The sequence below is a fragment of the Cyrtonyx montezumae genome, unplaced genomic scaffold (assembly GCF_038088225.1).
Source record: "Cyrtonyx montezumae isolate F1298 unplaced genomic scaffold, pur_monq_1.0 scaffold_2, whole genome shotgun sequence".
Classification (NCBI taxonomy): domain Eukaryota; kingdom Metazoa; phylum Chordata; class Aves; order Galliformes; family Odontophoridae; genus Cyrtonyx; species Cyrtonyx montezumae.
Window position 1 is genome coordinate 3,114,638 of NW_027071936.1, and position 24,878 is coordinate 3,139,515.

Consider the following 24,878-nt stretch of genomic DNA (forward strand, 5'->3'; position numbering starts at 1 on the left):
TATGGCATTTTTTTTTTTTTTTTGACATTGAAAAATGTTTGGTTTGGGCCAAGTTTTGTGCTAAGTGTGGAACAGTCTTTATGTGACATGGTTTGTCAAATCCCAGATGAATGTATTGTATGAATAACTATATTTTGTACAACCATTCAGTGGAACACCGAGTGCCAGAACTGTAAAGCACTTTGTAATTATTTAGGGTTTATATGGTAGGTTTGTGACCTGTTTACTACTGTTGAGATGAGGTTCTCCAAACTGTTTAAGAAATGACTGGTAATAGCACTGGTCTTGAAATTCAGAATCTATCCTTTGAAGGAGTACAGCTCGGATGAAAAGTTACTTTTTCCTGAGCCAGCTCTAAAATAGTTTGTGTTGGCTGCACTTCAATAAGAACGAGATCTGAGAAAACAAGGCGTAAGAGAAAATTCCCCTATGTGGGAGAAATGAAATAAATAATTGTAAACTGGACTTATTTGAAGGCAGATTAACACACTGTTCTTTCCTAGAAGTTGTCAATTGCCATTCCTGATGGGAATAGGTATGTTAATCTTGTCAAATAATCCTTTCAGGGGCAAATCCAAGAAAAATATCTTCTTTGCTCAATTAAAAATATAATTCTTATCTAGTACACACCTCATGAAAAGAACATTCTCTATAGAACTTTCTCTTGACTATGTATTCATAAGCTACTATGCAGAGAAACGGTATCAGTGAAATGCATGAACACTGCTGCATTCTAAAGAGCCACCGGGTTGCTCTTTGATTTTGCCTTTGCTGTTGATGGACATAATCCGTTGATGTATTTATTCAAATTTACTTTCTCTCACTGTAAGAAATCACGTAAGGAATTTCACAACATTACCTTTTAGGACAAAAAGAAAAATCCACAAGCAAGAATGCAGGAGCAATTCCTTTTAAAACACTTGCATAATTACCCTTTTCCAGCACGAGGATATGCTGATACCTCCAATAACTTATGGCAAGACCAAACCCATACTGAAATTTTACAGAGAGGAGCAGTCTTGCAGTGCCTGAAGCGTTTGACTCTGGGAGTAAAATTCTCAGCACAGTTTAGATATCCAGCCGAAGAAAATGAAGTACCTAAAAACTGGATCCTTATTCATCAAAGAAAAGCCAATTTACCTCATACCAAAAAGTGCTACTGCACACTGACCAATTCCTGTACCTGCTAAAGATTTTAAATATAACATGGCTATTTATATGTGACGTTATCTCAAAAAAAAAATTAAAAAAAAAGTACCAATTCAAATGAGATTTACACTTTTCTGAATTATCTAAATTCCCTGCTTACATGAGTTAATTCTTGATTTTAAAACACTTGTATTAATCCACTGCAAATTTAAGGACATAAGCAGGCTCCAATTTCCAAAAGATAAATATCTTCCCAATATTGTACCTTTATTCCTGTAAAACACTTGCATAAGAGAGTTTTGTAGTTTATAGAATGTAATTTTCATCTATATACACTATTCAAATTTTCTGTTTTTCCAGAATTATTTACCAGTTTTGAAATAACTGTGACAATAACTTAATACAAGCTAACGTGCACAGGTAAAAGATGCTTTATGTACACAGATAAGTTCCATTACAAGTAAGCCATGACTTTGGAGATCCAAAGAGACAAAAGTCTAGAGAAAAGTTCCCCTCAGCTATCAACAACCTTTAAAGATTAGATTAGTTGATTAAAAACCTCCAGAGCTCCAGCAAAGCTATTTGATTTGCTAATTAGATTTACACTGATGTAAAGCTATCATTTCAGTGGCATGTGCTGTTGGATGAATAGGAAAAACAGAAAAAAAAAAAAAAAAAAAGTTGCCCACTGTAGGGTGAATAGCCCAAAAGAATAGTACCCACACAAAATAACAAAGGTGGGCTGTATATTTCTGTATGGCTTATCCAGATGGTATAAAGACAACTGGTAAATCAGGAATGGCTCACCTGTCACTGACAGTCGAGGCTTGCCTGGAACTCCACAGGGGAGGGTTCTCCACCAAGAGATCCTTCCCCAGTGGTGGTCAGCCCTTCAATGGGGTCTGGGAGAGGTGGAGCCAGACTCCACCCCTTCTGGTCACACAGGTGCATTGCCTTCACCTGTGCTCCTGCAGCTGACTCAGTGCTCACCTCAGGTCATCCATCAGTGGTTCAGGCCATGATTCAACAGTTCCCATGCAGCCGTATACAATTGCACATATGAAAAATTTCATGTGACACTCAAAGATCTGATCTATTAACAAATATTTGTTACATTATAAACACATGCTGCTGAATTCCAAGTGTTTTCTTTTTGTTTTATAAAGAGAAGTTACAGCCTAGGGCTCAAAGCTGAGTGTTGACTCACATGTGTAAATCACTCATTTTAAGTGTTATATAAAAAAAAACGGCATGCCTGGAAAACATAAGACTAAGTATAAATATTATTCATTACTTAGGAAAAACAGAGTTGTCAAGCTCAGGGCAACCTGCTGAGGCAAAACCAACAATCTAATGTTCTCTGAAATTCCCTATTTCTCAGTGAGGAATTTTGCAGTATTAAGCCATGTACCTTTCAGACATCCCATAGAAATTTAGATCTCTGCTTTGAAAATCTAAAATGTGATTTAATAAATCTACGAGCTGCAGTAATTCTCTGTAATTCTGTAGATCTTCAAAGAAACACATGATATAAAACAGTGACAACTATACAGAATTTCATCACTTCCACCCTGTCGAATTTTACAGACCCTTGTAGAAAAGGAGTAATAACTCCTGAAGTAAGGGCAGCCAGTCACCTGTGATGGCATGGCACACAGTAACAGGTGAGGCCATTGCTTGTAAAGGGAAATATATGCAAGACTTCAAAGAGTTTACTGCTTCAGTTCTTCCAGCAATCCACATCTGTGATTTCCCATTGTATATCCACCTTAGGAGCTAGAGAGACCATAATGAACATCTATACGTGAACACTAAATATGGGGAGCTGAATGCTGCCTTTTGTTCTGAGAACTCTTAGGTCTGGAAGCAATACAATGCTTAGTGCATTTAGCCAGTGAAGAACTCCTCTGGAGAGTCAAAAACATCTTAAATTAAATCTGCATGCCTGTTCTTGCTTCACTGGACTGGAAAAACGTGGCTATGACACTGTGATTAAAAAACAAATGCATACACACTACAATCACTGCTTAACTGCCAAAAAACAGTTTTGCAGAACTATCAGCAAAATTGTCCAGAAGCCAAGTTTCTGAACTCTGAGGAAACTTGTGCTCTCAAAATAGCTCAGGCAATGTTATTCCATTAAATAGTGCATAATTAAAGATCCTGCTAGTGAAAAAAAGATAAAACACCTTAGCGCAGCGTTCTTTCTGTTCCGTTTTTTTTATTGCTACTAAGAGGAGTTATGGTCAAATAGGTAAATATAGTTTTTCTAATGGCTTATTCACAACGCAAAAATCCAGCCTACAGAAATGCAAGTAATTTAGGCACAATGCATGCAGATTTTTGCTTTGGAGTGAACATGAATGCTCAAGTGTTTTATTTATTTATTTAGTACAATTTTTACTCTAATTACGTTTTGTACTCTACTTATGATCTGTGGACTAAGTATGCCAGTAATAGATGAATAATCCATTTCAATAACCAGCTTCAAGACGGAGCATATGATCTATTCAGCAGTGTGAAACAACACACTAATTTTGTGCAGAGCATAAGGCATAGCCACTCTGTTCCAAATTAAGTCTAAGAGAAGAATTAAGGCATTTATTTATGGTATTTGTGTATCACAAACTACACAGGAAGACACATTTTCTATTTCCTGTTTCCACTACAGGTTGCAGGTCACAATCTAGAAGTCATCTCACTGAGAGAAAAAGAATGAATAAATAAATCACCTAGCACAGTGTTTCCAGAAATCATAAACAGTGCTATTTAGAAATACTAACACATGAGTCACAAAATGCACTTTGAAACATCCAAGATTTTCATTAGCTTCTTAATTTAGGTAAGTTACGAATCTTTGCTCACTGAAGCCAGTGGGAGCCTTTCCATTGATGTTAGTGGAATCAATCCAGATCAGTCCTCACCAGGCAGACCTGACTTCATAAAACGTATTCTGATCAAAGCCCAGGACGTATGACTGAAGGCTTTATATTGGTCTAATTGTTTGCCTTTTAAAACTAGAACACAACATCATAAACCCAATAACTAAATAGATTTAAATTGCCTGCTTGTGCACTGGTACGTTACATCCAAGAGATTTTCAGAGCCCATAACGGATACACAGCGCTAAATGTATCAGTAGAGCTTTGCTTTAGACTTCAAGAACACCACAACATGCTTTTAGATTGTCCAGGTAAAAATGCAACGTTCTCTGGAAGCAGAAAAGCTCAGTACCTTTTGAAATCTGTTTCTATATTTCTTCATGTACAGTTTTGTACCAAATTGAACTCAAGAGCTGATGGTTGGTTTTGGAGCAAGAAAACTGAGGTAAGCTGCCCTGCTCTTTACTGGAAGACTTCCCGTCATGTACCATTCGCTATCATCATACCAGCAAAGTAACTATTTCACACATATACGAACAAGAGATTGATTGTACAGAGGAACGGTGGGAACCCTACAGTCAATCTCAACAAAGATCTTACAAGGTGACACGTAAAGTACCAGTAAAGTGCACTGGGAATTCTTGCAGTACTTTGTAGTAAGAGTGCAAAAAGATAACTGACCTACTGATTTATCTAGAGTAGATAATTACACAGAGGTTGTTAGACTGATTACGTTTTTATCACTACATGTAATAACAGAAATATTTATTCAAAAAAGCTGACTTCTATCTAAGACAGAAGTCAGCTCATTCAGCCCTCGAAGTAGATAGGAAAACAGTGAATGATGAAGTTCCTAAACATAAATACTTAATTGAGGAGCAGATTAAGAGAAAAAAAGTACCTAATGATACTCAGAGTTGGTAGTTTAAAAAATAGCCATTGATGATTTCTGGCAAACTGTACTTGCTTTCTGTCCAAAGTAAGAGTTGTTATGATTCAAGTTTTCATACACTTTTGCTATTTGTCACATCAGAATATGCTCATATAAACAAATGTAATTGAAGATGATAAAACACAGGTGGACTGGCTGAAGAGCTACATCACAGATACTTCTCTGTTACTTTTGTTTTGAGTTCAACAGCTGTTGCTTTTGTCTAGTGTTGCTGGTTTTAGTTGTTTTGCTTATCACTGGGTATTTCTGTCAAACCAGAGATTTCAAAATGTTTCTCCCTGTGAGTATGCTCTTGGCTCTTTAAACATGCCATTGGGCTTCGCATAGAGCTAGGTTAGAGTACATTGATTCTACAGCGTTACTGCTAATGTCTTCAACATGAGAAATAACTTTTTATTCTACTTGCTCCATAGACGATTCCCATATTGACCCGGCCGAAGTTTGGAAATTAGGCTGAAGCCATTATGATTGAAATCAAACATAGCCTCAGTGGGACAATCAAACTCAAGCTGTTTTGCCTACTTGAATTCAGTCAGGCTTGAGCACAGAAGGATGCTGGAATTGCTACCTTTATTATTTCAACGTAGATATAAAAATAGTTCCAAGAGAAACATGATATAAGCTAAACTTCTAAACATCACAATTGATTGCCTTATGAAGAACTCAGTATTTCAGAAAGGATGAGTTAGGGGCAGAAGAGCAGGGAAGAATTTACTACCATACTTAACCTTAAAAAGGAAAATTCTTCAAAGCCACAAGCATTTATGACAAATGATAAAACTTCACATAAATAATTTTTGTTTAAAAATATTGTATTTATGGAAAACTTGCAGAGCCACACACTACTTGATGGACTATGTTTTCAAGTTCAAAAGGTAAGATTGTATTTTCCATGCACATTTAAGGTTATCTAGTGGTAGTTTGAAAACAATCCGTCAGCACTTAGGGCATGACAAATTGCTGCTCTCCTTTTCTTATAGCTGTTTAGTATACTGCCTCAAGCTCTTCCCCATCAGGATATCACACACACTACTTTATTGGTTGGAAACCCAACAGGGTGAATAAGGCATGTGAATTTTCTCACGCGAGCAGCTTCATTCTGTATAACACACTGACTATGGATATCCCCTCTACAGAAGGGTTGCCAAGTGGAAGAAATGCTGCTGAAGCTGAACTGTCAAACAGAATATCCTCACCCTGAGGTTAAGAACTGCCACGGCCATCTCAGATCTAGAATACGACTCTTCCCATTATCCTAATTTCAAGCAGCATCTCATAGCTTTGAATTTATTATTCTGACAGAGAGCTTGATGGAAAGGAAGGAGAAAGCAGAAGTGAAGGAAGCCATACAAAGCGAATTGTTATGTGCATGGGTTGAACAGAAATCACTATTATTATTCATCTGGAGACATCCATCAGTCAGCAAAGAATCCTGTTAATTTCAAATATCTGTAATCGTATTTTACTGTTACAGGACATGCAGCGTGTGAAAGAGAATGAACACTGCAAATCTTCTCAAGGATTACAAAATACGAACATTATAGGAATGAAGCTGAAACTACAGAACTCTGCTCAAAAAAAGAGGAAAGGGGCAGAATTGCTAGAGGATACTTGGAATATTTAGTGAATTCTCTGCTGATTTCCAATCTATGTCTATAATGTGTTTGCAGTATGCATACAATGGGGGCACAGAGTAATGATGTCTGGTCTAGAGGAACATCCAAGAGGCCAAGGGCCCAGGACACAGCTTCTCAGCAGCCTGGCAAACTTGCAAGCTGTATGTTAACAATGAGCCCAGACACCAGCCTTTTTCTGACTGAATAATGTCAATACTTTTAGAGTCCTCTTATGTTGTCTCTCTTGCACTGATGCATGGAGAGAATAAGTTTTTTTCAGCTTTTATTCCCAGCTTTCCATAAAGCCTTATGAGATCTAAATATAGGTTAATATATCGTATAATGAGTACCAAACAACAAAAAGCAATAATCTAGGAAGTTACTGGGCAGGCAAATTTTAAACTGTGCTGCTGATTAGCCATATTGCATGTGGAATTTCAAGATTCCAACTTAAGCAATTTGCAGTAGAGTAGTCAGATAGCTTTTGTATCACACTGCAATTGACAACTGTAGAAGAAAAACGTATGCCTTTTTGTTGTAATGTCATGTAAAGGTTTTTACAAACCAACTCTCCCTCTGAACATCTAAGTGTGCTTTTATGCTGATTCCCCCTCCGCCTGTTTAATTCATTAACATTTCTTAAAAGTGCTACTTCAGTAATCAGTTTCTATTAATACTCTGCACATCTAGTAGTTACTATTGGACAGCTGGACCTTGGGTTGGTCTTATGTTCAGAGTATCTCTTTTTTTTTTATTTTAACCAATTTCACCTGATTTTTGAAATGGCATTATTATGATTTTCAAAATAACTTTTTTTTTAAAAAAAAAGAAAATAATCTCAATTGATATCACTTTTTCCATCAAAAAAAAAAAAACAAACAAAAAAAACTACTGTTTGTGGATGATTTCTTTTTGGCTTCGCAACTCCTTTATTCATGAGGCTGGTTTAAGATAAATGCAAGCTTTTGCTATAGTATTTTTCTGTAGGCTTAAGATAGGGCTTTGTCGTTACAAAGACATCATTGGTGGAGCAGTTGTTCTAGCTAGCTGTACTTGAGAAGCATGTATCTGGTATTTCTGAATTCCTGTGAGGGTCCATACTGATTTTTTCCATCCTACCACACACACTGGGTTGAATGTTGTAGACTTACCACCTCAAATGTCTCATTCAAATTTACTCAAGACAGAAGTGTGCAAGAATTTAAAAGTTGAGTCACTTAATTAGAGTACCTTGTGGATAAGATTAAAAGTTACTATAGTTTTGCATGAAACAATTGCTTCAGTGGAATAATTTAATTTTGAATTGCTTTTCCGTAACCAGGAGCAATGACTTCAACTTAAAACTGGTTGTAAATTAAAAAGAAGGGTACAGAGAACTGGCTGTAACACCTGGTGTGAAGACAGGCACACTAAAGTGGTCCTCGGAAACTGCAGCATAAAGAAATAGCTAGATAGAATCTTTGTCTTGGGAGCTAATTGGTAGCACCTTCTTTCTTTGATTTTAAGCAAGATGAATGGTAGAAAAAAGGTCTTTCCAACAACGATTTCCACACACACTTCAGTATAGGAATGTTACAGAAACGCCAGCAGAACATTTCACATTCTCAGGCAACGTAATTACTTTTCTAGTCAAATAATAAAATTTGACTGCTATATCAGTGTAAGAGAAAACATCACTGCTGAGTCTGGCCATAATGATTCTGCAAGGTATGCATTTTGAGAACAGTGGGTTAAGATGCAAGAAAAAAAATACTAACTTCGCAGAGCGCTGATACAAAAACTTGTCATCTTTTATAATTTAGGCTCTCAGAAATGGTCTTTAGCTCACTGCTGAATTACTATACTTGGATTCCGTATTGCAGCCAAGCTGCCTTGCAGACTCTGCTGTCCTGTATATCCTGTTACAAAGCTGTCTAAGTTCTAATCCCCACTTGATCAGTCTGTACACTTAGCAAGTCCATGCACGATAGACTTCCTGGTACCATACAGAAATGGAACATACATAAGCAGTTTAAGAGGTGATGTGCACACAAGAATAACAGAACAAGAGTCGGTTTTGTTCAGGATTTTAACCATTGGCAATGAAAAGTATGTTTATGGTGGAAGTAAGTGACATAAAGCTAGAAAAAGCCACAGGTATTTTAAATGGAAGCAGAGCCAAAAGTAATTTTCACATGGAGCAATATGCTAGAATTTGATAGGCAGAGATGTAAAATACTACATGTGGGCACAACTTTCAGAAGTTGTGGAATGAAAACAAACACAGTTCCAACATGGCATAGATTTTGCTGAGATTGTTAATGAAAGATACACTTATCACATTTTGTTTCAAATTTTATCATTCAGAAAAATTTGTTCTAGTGTATATAGCTTTAACCTTTGAGCTCATAGTTTAATTTTTATTTTTCTTGTCTCCATGCACATACAAATATGGTCCTTCCTTCCTAGCTAATGGCTTCTTGTGAAACTTTATTGGGAAAGTCAGTATCTACTACATCCCCTACCATACACATAACATTCTTATTGCTACCACTCTGCAACTGTCCACTTGCTGCATGGGTTCCAGTGATTGACAGAAACAAAGGAAAGCCTTAACAACATACCACAGTTGTCTTCATCAGCGTGATTCCCACAGTCATCCTCACCATTACAGTGAAGTTGCTGGGGTAAGCACTTTGTCATATTGCCACAGGGAAAGTAGCCCAGGGGACAGGCAGCACTGCCTCTGGATGCAGGATCTTCCAAAGAGTCACGAATGACTGAGAAGAGACAGAAGAAATATGCTTACTTTAAGATACGCTCTTAGAAATATACAGATCTTTGAGATTATGCTTTTGTAAATATTCATTTTCATTTGAGTGTGAATACCAAGTCATAAATGCATATTAGTTCATCGGATGTGCAATTACAAGAGTAATTGCTCCCCATGCATCCTAGTAACAAGATGCAAATGCTAATCAAACAAGAAAAATGACCTAAGGCCAATATTTAAAAGGATACTTTTACTTTGCACTAAAAATTAATTTACTAAAGCACTAAGCCAGATATGCTATATAGATATTGATTATATTAACTTGTGCTGAAATTTGAGACCCAGATGGATAAATCTTTTTGATACAAAGTCAGCAATTACTGGACATAAACTGATCGAGGATCAAAGTACAATGACAGTGAGCTTAAGTCCGTGACATAGCGTTGCTGAAGACGGAGACCACAAATCCTTCAGAAGAGCTGTCAGCCTGTTCCAAACAAAACGTGGTTCAGAACTTATGGGTCTGAAATTGATAGGAAACAAGATCTGTGCATCTAAGCCTACAGCTTATAGAAATCCACTGAAAGAGTACAGGCATCTCATGCAAGAAATGAAGGAAAATGCCAATGAGGGTCAGCTGGGGCATCTGGAAGATTCAGCAACTGGATTCTACTGTTCCTTTTCTCCTTAGTATGACTTCAGCTCCCCACATTTGCAGATGCATGATGTCTGTCCCATCAGTGAATGCAAGGGCCAAATTCTGCTGCCATCAACAGTTTTCCAGGACAAGTGCAACTGATCTACAAAGAGCTTTTGTAATGGTCTACAGGGTGCCATCTCTAAATTCTTTTTAAGATCAACTTCTTTCCGTGAGCAGATGAGAGTTTAAAATTAATCTAGAATTCAATTGATTCTGCTTCAGATATCAAAAAGAAAGGAAAGCACCATCAGCTCACAATGCTACCTGGTGCTCTTCCCACTCCCAAGGCTTCACGCAGTGTCATTCTGCAAAGGACTGCTAATTTAATTTTTGAAGTACTTTCAAAATATATCAGATAATCTTTATAGGTAACGTGATTTGGTGGATGCTATAGTGAAAGGATGCAAGTTGAAGGTTCATTGCTTCTTAGAGGACTTGAAATACTCTATACAATCTTCACTGTAAGTAAAGGGATGCTTGTTTTGGAAGTGGCACTACAGTATCTGAACATGCAACTTTTTTCAAGGTTACAATCATAAGACAAAATATGATTCTTTTATGAGGCTTTATAAGGTTTAACAAAGGGCGTGTTACTATACAACACCCCATTTTTGTCCTTGTTTTCCTCCTAAACTAAGGGAATCACCTTTAAGAGGATTAAGTACTTCAGTTTCATACTTCTTTAAGAATTTTCACCTGTTAAACCCTTGATGACCTTTACAACTGTTGTAAATTAAAATGTGGGAATAGGAAGAAATTCTGGGATCAATATTTTGGTTATTCCCATAGGCAGAGAATTGTCTTTGCTATTAGAAGTGTCTTGCCATACACTGCAGCTAATAATCACTGTATGATTTTAAAAAGACAATTGTAACTTACGTAATGACTCAAATGGACTTTTGATTTCAGTCTCTATATACCTTCAAAGACCAACAGGGATAGGGAGGATGATAAAGCTATATTTCAATCCCAGGATGGATCTACTGTTGCGTGGTTCTCTGCTGCTCTGTGCTCATACTAACAGTGTTTTGTTTAATTTATTCCACTTAATAATAATCAGCACAAAACCTGATGCAGGCTTACTATAAAGCATTAAGCAAACCAATACATGTGGTCCTTAGTGCCTGAAGTTTCACACTGCAGAAAAACATTGAAATCACAGACAATTGAGGCTCCCTTCACTGCAGGCATCTGTCACAATCCGAGCAACTGAGATACCTGGTAAGAAATATCATTACATAAAAATCAAATAGAAATGAAAAGAACCCTCAAAACCTCTGTACAGTATACACTCAACATTTATCCAGACTAAACTTTGCACTTAAGGGGGCTGATATATTAACATTTTAGATGACAAATTATGGCATTTATATTCTCACAGCTAAGTTCAATGGACTTTCATAGATTTTAAGAAAGCGTTATTTAGTTAAAAAGTATTAATTCCTGAACACAGTGAAAGATTATGTCATTTTTATGATTTCTCTGTAAATTTATTTTTTCTGTCAAGTAAATATCTGACTGGGAAGGAAGATATTAAGGCATCAACACTTAACAAGATCATCCCAGTGTCATCACTGAAAGCACTGGTCTTTGTCCACTGACTTGTTAACATCATTTTGTTTATGCAAAAAAGACAGAAGTTTGGACCATACAGGTCACAGGGGATTTATGAGTGGAAAACCTCTGGGAAAATATTTATTCAAGTTGACAAAGGAAGGTAGGAGATAAGAAAGTAAAAGCCACTGTAAAATACCAGACAGTATTCAAATGTTTCTCTTTAGGATTGAGGAATGTAAAATAGTGTTTTCTATGCGAGGAAAATAAAGATAGCACTACATCAACAACAGCAATTTAAAAAAGAAACTAAGCTTCCCATTTCGCAAATAGAGACTGTTCTGACTCTGGAGTTCATCATGTCAAGAAAATGACCTATCATATCTTGTCTTTATCATGCATTATCAAATGTGTCAGCCTGTTATTGTTCTTCCAATGCAAAAAAATTGAGCCACTCTTCTCATATCTCATGTTCCACTGTTCTGCCCTTTCAAGCACCTACATTTCCTGACAGAGTAGCTCCAAAATTATTGATTAATGATTATATAGTAGTGTCACCAACTGTTTCACGTTGCTGCTAAATCTAAAAGAGGAAAAAGTTATTTTGTTCCTCTTTCATTAACCCTAAGTTAGGTCACTGCTGCATATTTGTGTCAATATTCGAAGATGAACCTGTTTTGTTTTATATGCTCACATGCACATACAGTATGTGTTCATGATTCTGCAAATCAGGGTCTGTTTCTGACTACTGTGTACTTTGTGCTCTCCCCCCACCAACTCAATTGCTCTCAAACTTTCAAAAAGAGAACAAGAGTTCATATTGTACACCTTTTAAACGTATCCAGACTTGCCATAGAAATAAAGTGCCTCAAAGCAGCATCTGTAATCTCTGTCTTGGAGAATGCAGGAAGCTCTTCTCCTGTTCTTCTTTAAAATGTGAGACTAATTAAACACTGCCCGAGTTTTCCTCTCTTTAAGGAATAACCAAAGTTGGCTTGATATCTAGTGTAAGGTACAACTGTGTCCTCTAGGGATGCAGAAGGGTTGTCAGCCCTTCTTTAATCTCTTATAAGAATTCAAGAAAGAGAACACATCAGGGAAAGCCAAAGAACAAGATATTCCCAGGAGAGCACAGCTTTTCCTCAAGATAAACTGATTAATGAAACTCACTAGTTTTCTGCATTCTCTTAAAAAAAAAACACAAAAACAAACAAGCAAACCACAACAAAACAAACAGAAAAAAACAACCCTCAACAAAACTGCACGAGCTCTTACAAGCTCTTGGGACAGGTTTACAAGTGGCTTTTGAGACTCCAAGTGAGAGATAAGCACGAGAAGAACAAGTTCATGCAGTCACTTGCAGCTGTCATAAAACAAGTGAATATGACTCAGTCCTGAAAACAAGACTGGGCTGATTAGACAGTGCAATTAAACCAATCAAAGCATCATGACTCACTGCTTGGTACCTGCTAGTCACATGAGTCTCAGTTGTATTACTATAGGTTCAAATAAGGGCATCTCATAATGTCAAGTAAACACTGCTGTATTTTCTGAAATTACCACCAGATGAAGACTCGCTGTCAGGAGTCCAAAATGACTCTCAAATACCTTCAGCCAAGCAAGCTATTTTTTTTTCCCTCCACTTTGAATTAGTTGAAGAAGTTGAGGAAATTCAATGCTTTTTTTTAAATTTGAGAAGATTACAATGATCTTGGTAGCAAGGAATTCACCCTGTACTTACTATTGTGCAAAGCTATTTTACCTACAAAAGCCTTAGATATTCAGAGACTACTGTGAGTTTATCACTTGCGAAGACTTTTTCAACCCATAACTTTTTAAACTGCTTCAGTCCTTCTAGGCACAGTGGCAAATAGATTACTGTAAAAGAGGACTGGAAATTTCCTTTTGAATTAACTGCTCTGGAAAAGAATGTTTTCCTCAATTAAAACAGAAAGTCAAAGAAAACATTCAAGTTGAAATTGATTTTGCCTGACATTCTTGTACTAACCTGAACACTTCAAAATGACAGGAGATTAAAATATTTCTTTTCTGCTGAAAGATATTTGAAGGGCCTATGGAATGGCTTCCAAAAACCTTTAGTGTGATACAGAGGAGAGCTCGTGGGACTGTAACCTTTATTTTCAAAGACAAAAAATTGGAATAAGTTTATAATACAAGTTTGTAATTGAATTTCTTTAGCTTAAAAAAAAGAATAAATGACAAAGAATAGTAATGCCAAGTGGCTGACGAGATGTAATCAGAAGCATTTAAATCACTGTATGGCAGGAAGAAGCACAAGATGATTGTGCAAAAATAATAGCTGCCTTTCTTTCTATCCTTTAAATTAATCATGATCCAGATTTGTTCATTTCAATAATATCTAGAAATGAATGATATTTAGATATTTGTTCCAAATTACTTAGCTTATTTCCATTCAAAAAAACCTTTTGGGGCTATTTATTATAAAGAGTAGGATGAAATTAATCCAGTTTCTGAATAAAAGTATGAAATTAACTTTGGTATGCTTTTATTTAACTGGGTGCAGATTTGTCACGGAAATTGTGGAAATTCTTTCAGCACCTAATCTTAAAAAGGCTCTAATAAAGTTGACTGAGAAAACTTTCCTGGTGATTTCTGCCAATATATGATGGGAATCCCATTCTGTTAATGTATAACTGTTAACGTAATAAAGCTGTCAATAAGTAATTATTGAAAACATGTTCTATTTTTATACAAGAATAAGAAACAATTTACACAATTGAACACTCAATATGTTCATTGGGAGCGACCAACTTGGGCAAAAATTGTAGAACAATACATGCAATGCTGTAGTGATGAAAGATAGAATAGCACTAACCCTGGGGACATCACTGCCTTGAAAGATTTCCACACCTGTACAAGATCTCCACAGGGATATTAATCCAACTGTTACCAACACCATTGCCTCATCTGCAATTTGCTCCTCTTCTCCTTTGCTAATTGTTCAACTCCGATGTCCATAATTTATTCAGAAGTTCAAGTGCTTGCAACAATTTCACTTCTACTGCTTGCTTCTTATAATATTGACAATTGCAATATCAGAATTACAATTTTCAATTGCAGTGCACCACATTTACACTCACATGATTGTTATCAGCTACCATTCTAGGAATGTGCAGTACTTGAACTACAGCCAAAACTTTAATACTGTGTAAAACATTCGCTCCCACTAAACACAGTATAGAGCAAAGGATTTTAGCAAAAAAAAAAAATATATATATGCTTATATTAGGGTGCCTATATGACATGGCAATCTCAAGTATTAATTTCATATTGCATCTTTATGCTTTGCTGTGCATATCAAAATGCCTTCATACCAGGAAGTTTCCAAAGCACAACATTTACACCATCTTTTGCAAAATATAGTCTCCAATCTCATAGCAACATTACTGAAGTTATTTATCAGTTGTGCCACAGATAATTCAGCCTAATTAATCCAGCTGTAGCACTGAAACATCCTCTTTGCCTAGCTGCCAGAAAATCTGCTCTATGTCCAGAAGCTGAAAGCAGAGTAATACAGCAACGGTAGCTTGCCAGAGGATTTGGCTCTACACCTTTTATTAATTTACTTTTTTTGTTCCACTTACACAGAGCTTAGTACAAAAAGATTCTGATGCACAGAAAAGAACTTAGTAAGCTACTACTGTCTGAGAAAGCTTCCATACACAGTACAAAGAATTTTGACTGGGAGCTCAAATTTTGTACGGCACTCCCAGAGGATGAATCTTCAATGATGTCTAACAAAGATGCAAATTACTGAGCAGAAATAAACCTCTTTGTTACTCCCAATCTCCTCTCTCTGCTCAAATACGCAGAATTGCAGTGATGCCTGACTATTATTTCTGTTAAAAATAAGAGCTCTCTCCCTGTATTCTGACATCTTTTCCAATAGAAAATACGTTGAGGTAGGCTTTCATTGGTGTCACCAATTTTTATTTTGTATTGCTGCAATGCTAAGTCTAAAGCTAGACGTATGAAACTCAGGGCCTAGAACAACAATGAAAGCACCAGTGTAAGTGTATTAAAGAGCAATACCAGGCTGTACCATCCCACCTGGGAGGACCAGAAAGGCACTAGCTAGCCATCAGAAACAGGGAAAAATCATTTACAGCAGCAAGTGATGTTGACTCATAATAAAAATAGCACACATTTTGTGATTTACTTATTTTTGTTTGGACCAAGTATTCACAAGCTGGAATCCAAGAATAATTTAAGCACAGTATCCCCTAACTTATTTTTCCCAAAGTAGTCCCATGAACAACTGTGGAGTCCCTTTGTCTGGAGACATTCAGGACCCACCTGGACGCCTACCTTGCAACCTGGGCTGGGGAGCTGCAGGGGGGTTGGACTCAATGATCTCTCAATGTTCCTCCCAGCCCCTACAATTCTGTGATCCTCTAGTTATGGTGCTATAAATTAGAAATGCTCTCCAACTCATGAGATTAACTTTCACATCAGGTAAAAATCATTAATGCAAGTAAAGAAGTGCTGCATTAACAGCGTGTAGGTGAGAGCTGCCTGGATATTAATGGATCAGAAGGAAGACAGATAATGAGACACTGCACCCAGATGTATATCTCCATTTTAGATGCAGTTTGACAAAGCAATCCACCTGCACAGCCTACTGATAGAGTCAGCCTCCACATTCTCTTCCTCCTCCTCTTCCTCCTGACCCTGGTTCCAGCTAAAGCAACGTGCTATGATGCCCTTTCCTAACACTGAATGTTTCTGCACTGTCAGCAGCAAAGAAAGCACACTCTGTGAAGCAGGGTAAGGTGAGAAGAACTCCATCCCTAGCATGGCACATGAGGCAGGAGGCAGTGCTGGAGGAGAGGCTCGTCCTGGCTGAGATCTGCTGTGCCACCCAGGTCTCCGGTCACCACACGGAGCATGGCATTCAGAGGGTTGATGCAGAAAGGCAGCCCTGGTCTCAGCACACAAACACCATAAAAATGTCCTGCCATTAAGAAAAAGACTAAGAAGAAGAATTAGAGCACAGCTTATATAACAGCTGTATCAAGAACAGTATAATTTGAACTTACGAGATCACATTCCAGTACTTAAAACAGCTGTTGACATAACTGATAAGTAGAATTAAAACCTTCCTAACCAGGCAGTATTTAAAAATCTCTCTTAAGCTCTGCAGATCCACAGGTATAAGAGCTGTTTCTCTGGGCAAGAAATATACCTGGCTAGAAAGTGAAAACATAGGTGAGCACGTAGATAAAAGATTTAAAACAAACAAAAAGAAAACTGTTATACATCTAACAGTGATAAAAAGTCTACATATGCTTGCTAGAGAAATTATCAGCACCTAATAAAGAGTAATAGTTTTTTTCTAAAATACATTAGGAAAATAAAAACCTCACTGATCTTATACATAAGCCTTAGGAGCACGGAAAAGCCAAAGTGCTCAATATTCATTTCTGACATGAATTTGGAAAGAGGGAAGCTGCTCTCTGCACGGTGCTGAAAACGTGCATCAAAGATAAAGCAACATTTGCAAGGGATATGACTTCCAAACCAGACATGTGAGGAATTTGAAAGGAATGAGTGAGGAACACTTTGAAATTAATGTTCTTATATAATAGATCTTGCAATCTGAAGAAAATACCGAAAGATCAGAGGCTTGCCACAAGAAAGCAGTATATGTTTCCTAGGTGAAACTGGACAACAGTTATTTTAAACAGCTTAGCATAGAATTGGAGACTAGAAAGCAATATATGGAAGCTTACTTTCATGGTAGCTGGGTAGACTCAAACATTGAAAAAATGCATTCATCTTTGTCATCTGCAATACCACTAACCAGCCTATTCAAAACATTTTACCCACAATCACTTAGCTTTTAGATTCACTAATATAGATTCATTTTTTTTTCCTAGCCCCTGGCATGCAGCACAAACTTTTATCTGTGTGTTGTGGCCAGATCTTCAGGAAACGATGTTCTTCTCATTAGCTGATTCTAAATCAGTGCTGGTCTATTGCTAACTCATCTATTTTAAAGCTTCCTTTTAAATTATAATTTCAGAACACTGAACCTGAAAACATTCATGATTTTCTAACCCAAAACAAATGCAACAAAAACACCAAAAAAAAAACACAACCCAACCAAACCCAAACATCATAAGTAGAGTGCATTTTCCCCCACTACCACGTTCAGCACTGCATTGACAACCACGTCTAGTCAGAGTAAGACTTCTCCCAGATCAACTGAATTTCAGAATTTCCACTGCAGAATGAAGGAGGAAGAGGCAGTGTCCTCCAGCTTTGGCAGTTCAAGTCTCATCCATCTGAAGACCTCTGCCATTCTTAGTGCCATGCTGTAGTCCTACTTGCACTCTTCTGGGCAAAAACAATTCATTATGAAACGCTGTGAGTAAAGCCTTCAGGATTACTACTGGACACACAGGGGGAAAACGCAGGGGCCTATAATACACAGGGCTGTGTGATTTGGTATCCTCTCTGGATAAGCTCTACTCAGAGGCTTCACATGCACTCATCCACAGGATCAGCAGGTTTTCCCTCCACACTGCAGGCTATGCAGGGACAATTCTCTACCCCAGGGCCAGTTCCCCCCCACAAGCCACAGTTGATGGCTGCGGAGCATCTTTCAAACCCACATTTTCCTAAGGAGCTATGCTTCCTTGTGTCTGTATTGACCTGTTACGTAGGCCAACTGCACGCTGGATCCTTCACAAGCACTGATGGGACAAGCATGATGGGTAAGGAACATTATTTTTGTGTTACCCCTTAGCATATACAAAGTCACTTCTTTATATCATACATTCCATTGCTGGCTTGGTTTATAACACACTTTCCAAGCTGTGCCTCCTGTTTTTTCCTCCCCTACGATAGGAACCAAGTGCCAACATCAGTTTTATAATACCTTGCAATTCTGTCATACGTGTTTAAATTTAATGCATTTCTGCAAACTCACATCCACATAATGCTATGGATGCTTTCCCTTCACTTTGATGACCCTTCCAACAGATTACTGACATCTTGCTCTTAGTCTGCTGTCTACCCACTTGTAAGTTATAGCATTAAATAGATAATAATTAGAGAATATTATCTACAACAATTAGACTTTCCTTTTTCAAGTCTCCATTGATTTCTTTAGATTACAATTTGGAATAAAGAATTATTCAGACAGAGAGCTGAAACACTGACATAACATGGTAAACATTTCTGTTAATTTTAGGTTTCAGAATCAGCTTCATAGGTGGCTTAAAGCATAGCTTTCACACATTTCACTGAAATGATGTGAAATGCTCACTGCTACATCAGGATTATCAAGCCAACAACTAGAAAACCTGACATATAATTATTATCCATTTATGAACCATTTAGAGAATCCCTGTTGAGAGCAAGAAGTAGGAAGAGAAAATCAGCTTTCCACAGTCTACTTGCCTTCATCCCAGGAACATCATTTCGTAATCCCCTCCCCTCAATCACAATTTATCTTCTTCCACAAATAAGTGCTCACAGAGACAGCATAGTTGACTGTACATTTCTGACTCATTCTTCGAGTGCAGTCCACAAAGAGCAAATTCTCAGAGAGTTACAGTGTGAAGAAAACATACTATGTGCTCATAGGATAACGTAAGCCTAGGAATTGAGATGACTGATGCAAACAGTATTCACAAAACTGATAATGCTGTTTGAAGTAGATAACATCCTAGACTCTTAAAAGGGGGAATGAATTTTCCCTTCACGTTTCATAAAATGACACCACGTCACATTGCCAGTTCAGAACCTTTAGCTCTCCAGATCTGAATGCTTTAATTACCAGACCCTGAGCAGAGATGTTATGTGGGAAGAGGAGACATTTTGCAGTAAGACGATCCTGAGCATCCTTTCCAGTTTGGTAGAAGACCATTCACCTCACCAAGCACATCTCCTCTTTTCTCTACTTGGACATGGCTGCTTATCCCATTTCCACCTCTTCTTGCCTGACTGCCACCTACACCCCCTCCACTCATTTCGTGGCAGCATGGATCCTAGTTGTGGGATCACCGTCCTCTCTACTTATTCTCCAGTGACTCTGGTCTCCTCTCTGAGCTCCTCAGCTTTTAATTCACTGTTCCCTGCTAGCTCCCTATTACACAGAATTTCTGTCAGTTTCTCCCTTCTCTGATTTACAGCTTTGCTGATTTCCATTTCCTTTTCTAAGTAGTGTTAGACTTTCCCTTCACCTCTCTTGTCCCACCTCCTTCCTTCTAACCTCTGCTTGCTCAGTCCTTCTCAATATGCTTTCACCTTCCTGCTTTTCACACACAATCCCAGTGACTCAGCTTCTCATAACCCCCCACCACCTCAAACAAGTCATTTTGATGCCTGATTTGGTGGCTTCAGACTATAGGGGATACAGCGCTACCAAGAAACCCCCCTTGAGATTACAGGTAGCAGTTCTGATGAGCTCCACAATGGCCTCTAGAATTCAGGAAAATCTGTTGTAGATGGATTATGTTAATGTAATTTTTACATGAGTTTTACACGAGTATAACTAAGCTCAAATAAGCTCTTCTGGCCTATCAGGGTGGCTTGTAAGAGCACCATCTCTGAGACACAGGGATTTAGGAGAGGAATACTGCAGAAGCTCTTATTCTTTAAAAAAATGGCATTTTCTACTTCAAGCACCAAGGAAAATAAATATTAAAAAAGATTTAGATTCCAAGCGATAACAAAATATCAGAGAAAGTACCTGTGGACATAAGAGGATTTAGTATCCTGCCTCATACTGTGCAGATGGTGCACTGGCAATTTGCTTTGCATAAAAAATTACTACATTCAAATTTGGACTTTGCTTAGCAAGCACAGAATACTGAAGCTTCTAGTAGTAGAGCTGCAGAAATCTTTATAGTAGCATGTAGCTTTTTCTACAGAACTTAGAAAACTAACAAGTACACTTTGGTGCAAGATTATTCTCTCTGTCAACAAATGTCAAGCAGGAAGTAAAAACTTGCTTAATGCAACATTTCCAGAATCATTCAACGTGTGAGTTATCAATTCCTCATTTTTTGTTTTTCTAGAAAATTCCACTGATTTTGGCAGTTTTACACAAGTATTTTTAATTCAAGGTGGAAAAGAAATAAAGTCCATATTGCATGTTAAATGTCAGACCAAGTAGTTAAAGCCTGGTAGAACTGCTATAAAATGCTCAGATAGGTTTTTAATTCGGGTAGCCCTGAGTGTTATTACCAGAGGGGCAGAAGCAGCCTTGCTCACACAGAGGTGGAGGCAGACAGCCTGTGCAGATGATAACTTTACTCAGGCAGTGAGTATACTTTTCACTATCACTAACTGAAAGTAAAGGAAACCATCAAGAAATCTAGCCTTCATCCCCGATTTGCTGTAAGGATACTGTATTTTGTTACACATATTGATACCCAAGGTGCACATTGTTTTTCCAGCTGCAGGGGAGGAAATTCGGTAAGTGCCCAAGTGAAAGCAAAGATAAATTAACCAAAAATTATTATCACACAGTGATAAGAGCTCATTCAGTGGTCCAGTAATTTCACTTTCCTATTTATATATCTGGAAGCATTCTCAAAATTCGTTACAAAAAAATGTAACCAAGAGCACTATCCTGCGTGATCATAAGCAAACACTTCTGTAGATGATTTGGGATGGGCTCCGTCCCACTGTTGACAGAAAGCATTTGCTATAAGAGATCTTGGCCTTGAAAACAGCCGTCATGTGCAGGAAAAACAAGATAGGCTTACATGTTTCAGATGGTTTTAAGAAAGCTTCCCTCATCATTTTGAAATGAGGGTAAGGAAAGGAGGAAAAAAGAAAGAAAGGAAGGATGAAAGAAGAGAGGGAGTTGTAGGAACGAGAAGAAATAGGACTGGAAATTGTGAGGTACTGGCACAGATCGTACAGATAGGGACAGGTTTAAGACAATAAACCTTTTGAGTAGTTCTAGATACTAATATTCTTCATCTTTTTTTTAGTGGTTGATAAGTGAACTGTTCAAGGGTCTGACTTGGAAATGACAAGTTTAGGAGATCGAATGTCCCTGGAAGGCAAATCAAAGTGACTCTAGAGACGAATACCTGCACTATGGTCATTACAGCTGATGGTTTTGCCAATAGGAAAGATGCAGCAGCACCTAGCACAGGGTCAGCTGTTTGCCTAAGCAGCCTCTGAGCATCAGTAGGTGCTCAAGCACTCAGGCATACGTTCATCCTAACCACCCACAGGATGCTGTCAGCTCCAGAACCTGCCCCATCAGGGATTCACTGGTCACCATGTTACAATTGATAATTTTACACTGGTGAAGATCATAGTACAGATGCTTTCAAAGAAAATTCTCTGTATGATATAGTGTAGCCCTCATGAGGCTATACTGCAGTCCAGCAGTTGCCAAGTGTTACTAGTATATAAAAAGCTACATTTCCACCAGTTATTTACCTTTTTTTTTTCCCTCAGCTCTTTTTACAAAGAATGAAACTTCTCACACAAAGATTTAATGAAGAACTTAGTCCCGAGTAAGGTGAATCAGCAACTGAAATTATCTAGGTGCAACTGTAGCTGCTGAATGGGAAAATAACAAGGTGGATATGGGTGGGTCAGTCCAGAGTAACTTTAGAGGGATTCCTATTTCTCATTTAAGAGTTGAAGAAATTATGAAAATGAAAAAAAAAATACATACTTCAAGCAGACAAATTCAGATTCCGAACACAACTATAAATCCTTCAAGAGTTTGTTTTAAAATCAGCTGAAGACTTGAGCAGGATTTAAACCCATCACGTGGAAGAGGCATGTAAGTGAGGTTACAGTGCAGATTGCTGGCTAAAGCTCTGGAAGGCAAAGAAGCCACAGACCGTGCACTGAGTGAATTCAGGAAAAGGTGCACTAAAGAAGAAGTACTTCTGGTGCACAGTAGAGTCCTAACAGGTGGCAGAGACCACAGGCATGCACACTGATATGCAGCTGCACTGCTCGTCTCCCTATCACATCTAGATAAGCCATGCAATTTTCTCCTACGGTTGTAATATGCTAGGGATGAAGAGACAACGTGTACCTAAGAATGGAATGGCCATCAGAAGCACAGCACTGGAAAGCCTGTAGTCTTTTACAGTCCCCACTTTGCAAAATGCTTTAAAATATATCATTAGACTGTATAAATTCTACAGCCGAAATAAATGTAATGCAGCAGAAAAGACGCAAACAATAATTTGCATGTCTTGTATGAATGTCTCAACATTTTCCTGTTTTGCTATAGCAACAAGAGTGTGAAAGGCTTAATTTGTTTGAAATTCTGCAGTTTATATTCTGCATAACTTGAAGTACTATCTTGAAATATCAGATTGCTGCTCATAGAGAATGCAGACGCATGTGAAGCTATACTTTGCTCACAGGCTTGTTAAGATCTCATTATCATAGCCTGCTTAATTCCAAATACATGAACATTGCTGTCTTTCTTCCATGCTCAGAGCAATTGTATCATGTATTCCTCCAAAACATGGTAGAACTGCTTAGCTTTCCCACAGATTTAACTGAGCTTTGCTGCCGTAAAGATAACTGCAAACGGGGCTGTATTTCCCACTCATAATGAGAGCAACGACCCTTACAAATACTGTGTTACACGGCTTAGTATGCACAGGAAAACTGAAGCAGGTTTAATTTAAAAGCAGCAGAGAGCCAGCTGCTGTTCCATACAAAAGAATTCAGCCTTACACTAATAGCTGCCCTACAAAATTACTGAAGTATTACTTCAGCGTTCACTACCGCAGCAACGAGCAATGTTTAACATAAAAATTGGGATCGAAGGAAGTGATAGCCACGACAATCCCATGTGCAGATCTGTATCAGCAGCTGCACAGGGTCAGCTCTACCCGAGGAGCAAGCAGCACTTACATGCAGGGCACTCAGCTGGAATGAAGAAAACATTACTAAAGCAAACAGGAGGGAAGGTGAAACTCCCACCTCACTGAAGGGAAACTTGAATTTAATTCGATCTCCACCTTTCATGCTACTTTCGTACCACACGCCGAATCAGACAGTACGAATTCCTGCTACCTGAGCACGATCTACTTTCCAGGAACCACCCGTGCCAACAGTGCTGCGCAGTACCGTGGCAAACTACCGAACGAAGTCTAAAAATGTGGATTTCAAAGCAGCTGAAATGAGCTGGTTCTATAGGTACCTTCATGAAATATTTACAGCAAACCTGTTTGCAGTTTAAACTGTTCCTTATTTTTGCATTTCGGCTCATAACTAGTAACAGCAACTCGAAGAGCATTGAATAAAAAACCAAATTGATCCCAATGTATAGCTACTAACCTTGGGAGACTGCATTATACTTAGGTTCCATCAAAGAATAATTGCCATCACGAACACTAAAATAGCACCGAGATAGCGTAGTTCAAAATCTGCTACTTAAGTTTATCATCTCTACGCTTTTCAATGCCCAAAGAAAAAGAGCCAGATGTACTTACCCTTTGTTCCAATAAGCAAGAATATATAGAAGCAGCTGTCAGATGCCATCTCTGTCCGTCAGCAGTTTAGTGAATGAAGTCAATAAACGTTGTCCCTTAAAATTGCAGCCCAGCCAGTGAGCTGCTGGTACGCTCTGCCTCTGACAGCCTTCAGCAGTGCATGAAGCAAGCTCCCTTCTCTCCCCTGGCTTCCTCGCCTGCTCTCCTCTGCACTGGGTCTCTCTCTCCCCCTCCTTGGCACACGAACACACCCCACAGCAGAGACTGGGAAGAAAGTTTCAGGGGAGCACGCCGGCTCCTCAGCTCTGCCTCACGCACCAGGGCTGCTCTGTCCAGTTCAGGCGAAGGCTGGGCTGTGTACATGGACATAGGTCCACCCTGGGGAGAGCTGCTGCTGTACAGAACACAGCCAGATCCGGAGAATTGTCATCAATAGTCCAGGTTTTTGTTGCCGTTGTTTTTTCTTTTTTAAAGTCGCAATTATGCAGAAGGCCTGGAAAGCACAATTTTATTGAGGCAACTCTGTTTGAGACTAAATATTTGGTACAGTTTAGATAAAAACTGGTGGTTTCTCGAGTAAGGGGAAGTGAAATATATAAACACAGCCCTTTCTACCCATCTGGCCCCTCTCTGAAATGCAGAAAAACGTACAATGTAATTTATTCCCAATAACAGCACATCACCATTTTTACACATTAACTGCTTCTCACTCCCATAGCTAAAAGAATTAATCTGTGAGAACAAAGAGAGGTGTTCAGATAAATATGCTATGTGGAAGTAAGCTTTTT

At 38.2% G+C, this 24,878-nt stretch overlaps 1 protein-coding gene across 1 annotated transcript in view; it reads right to left on the minus strand.

The window, feature by feature from the left end:
• Positions 1 to 24,140, minus strand: part of RXFP1 (relaxin family peptide receptor 1) — a 43,967-nt gene extending 19,827 nt beyond the window's left edge. Inside the window, exons 1-2 of the mRNA XM_065736048.1 lie at positions 24,091 to 24,140; positions 9,203 to 9,358 (exon numbers count right to left, since the gene is read on the minus strand). Coding sequence (XP_065592120.1) covers positions 9,203 to 9,358; positions 24,091 to 24,139 — 205 coding nt within the window. The 5' untranslated portion in view covers position 24,140. The remainder of the gene's footprint in view (positions 1 to 9,202; positions 9,359 to 24,090) is intronic.
• Between the last annotated feature and the right edge of the window lie 738 nt (positions 24,141 to 24,878).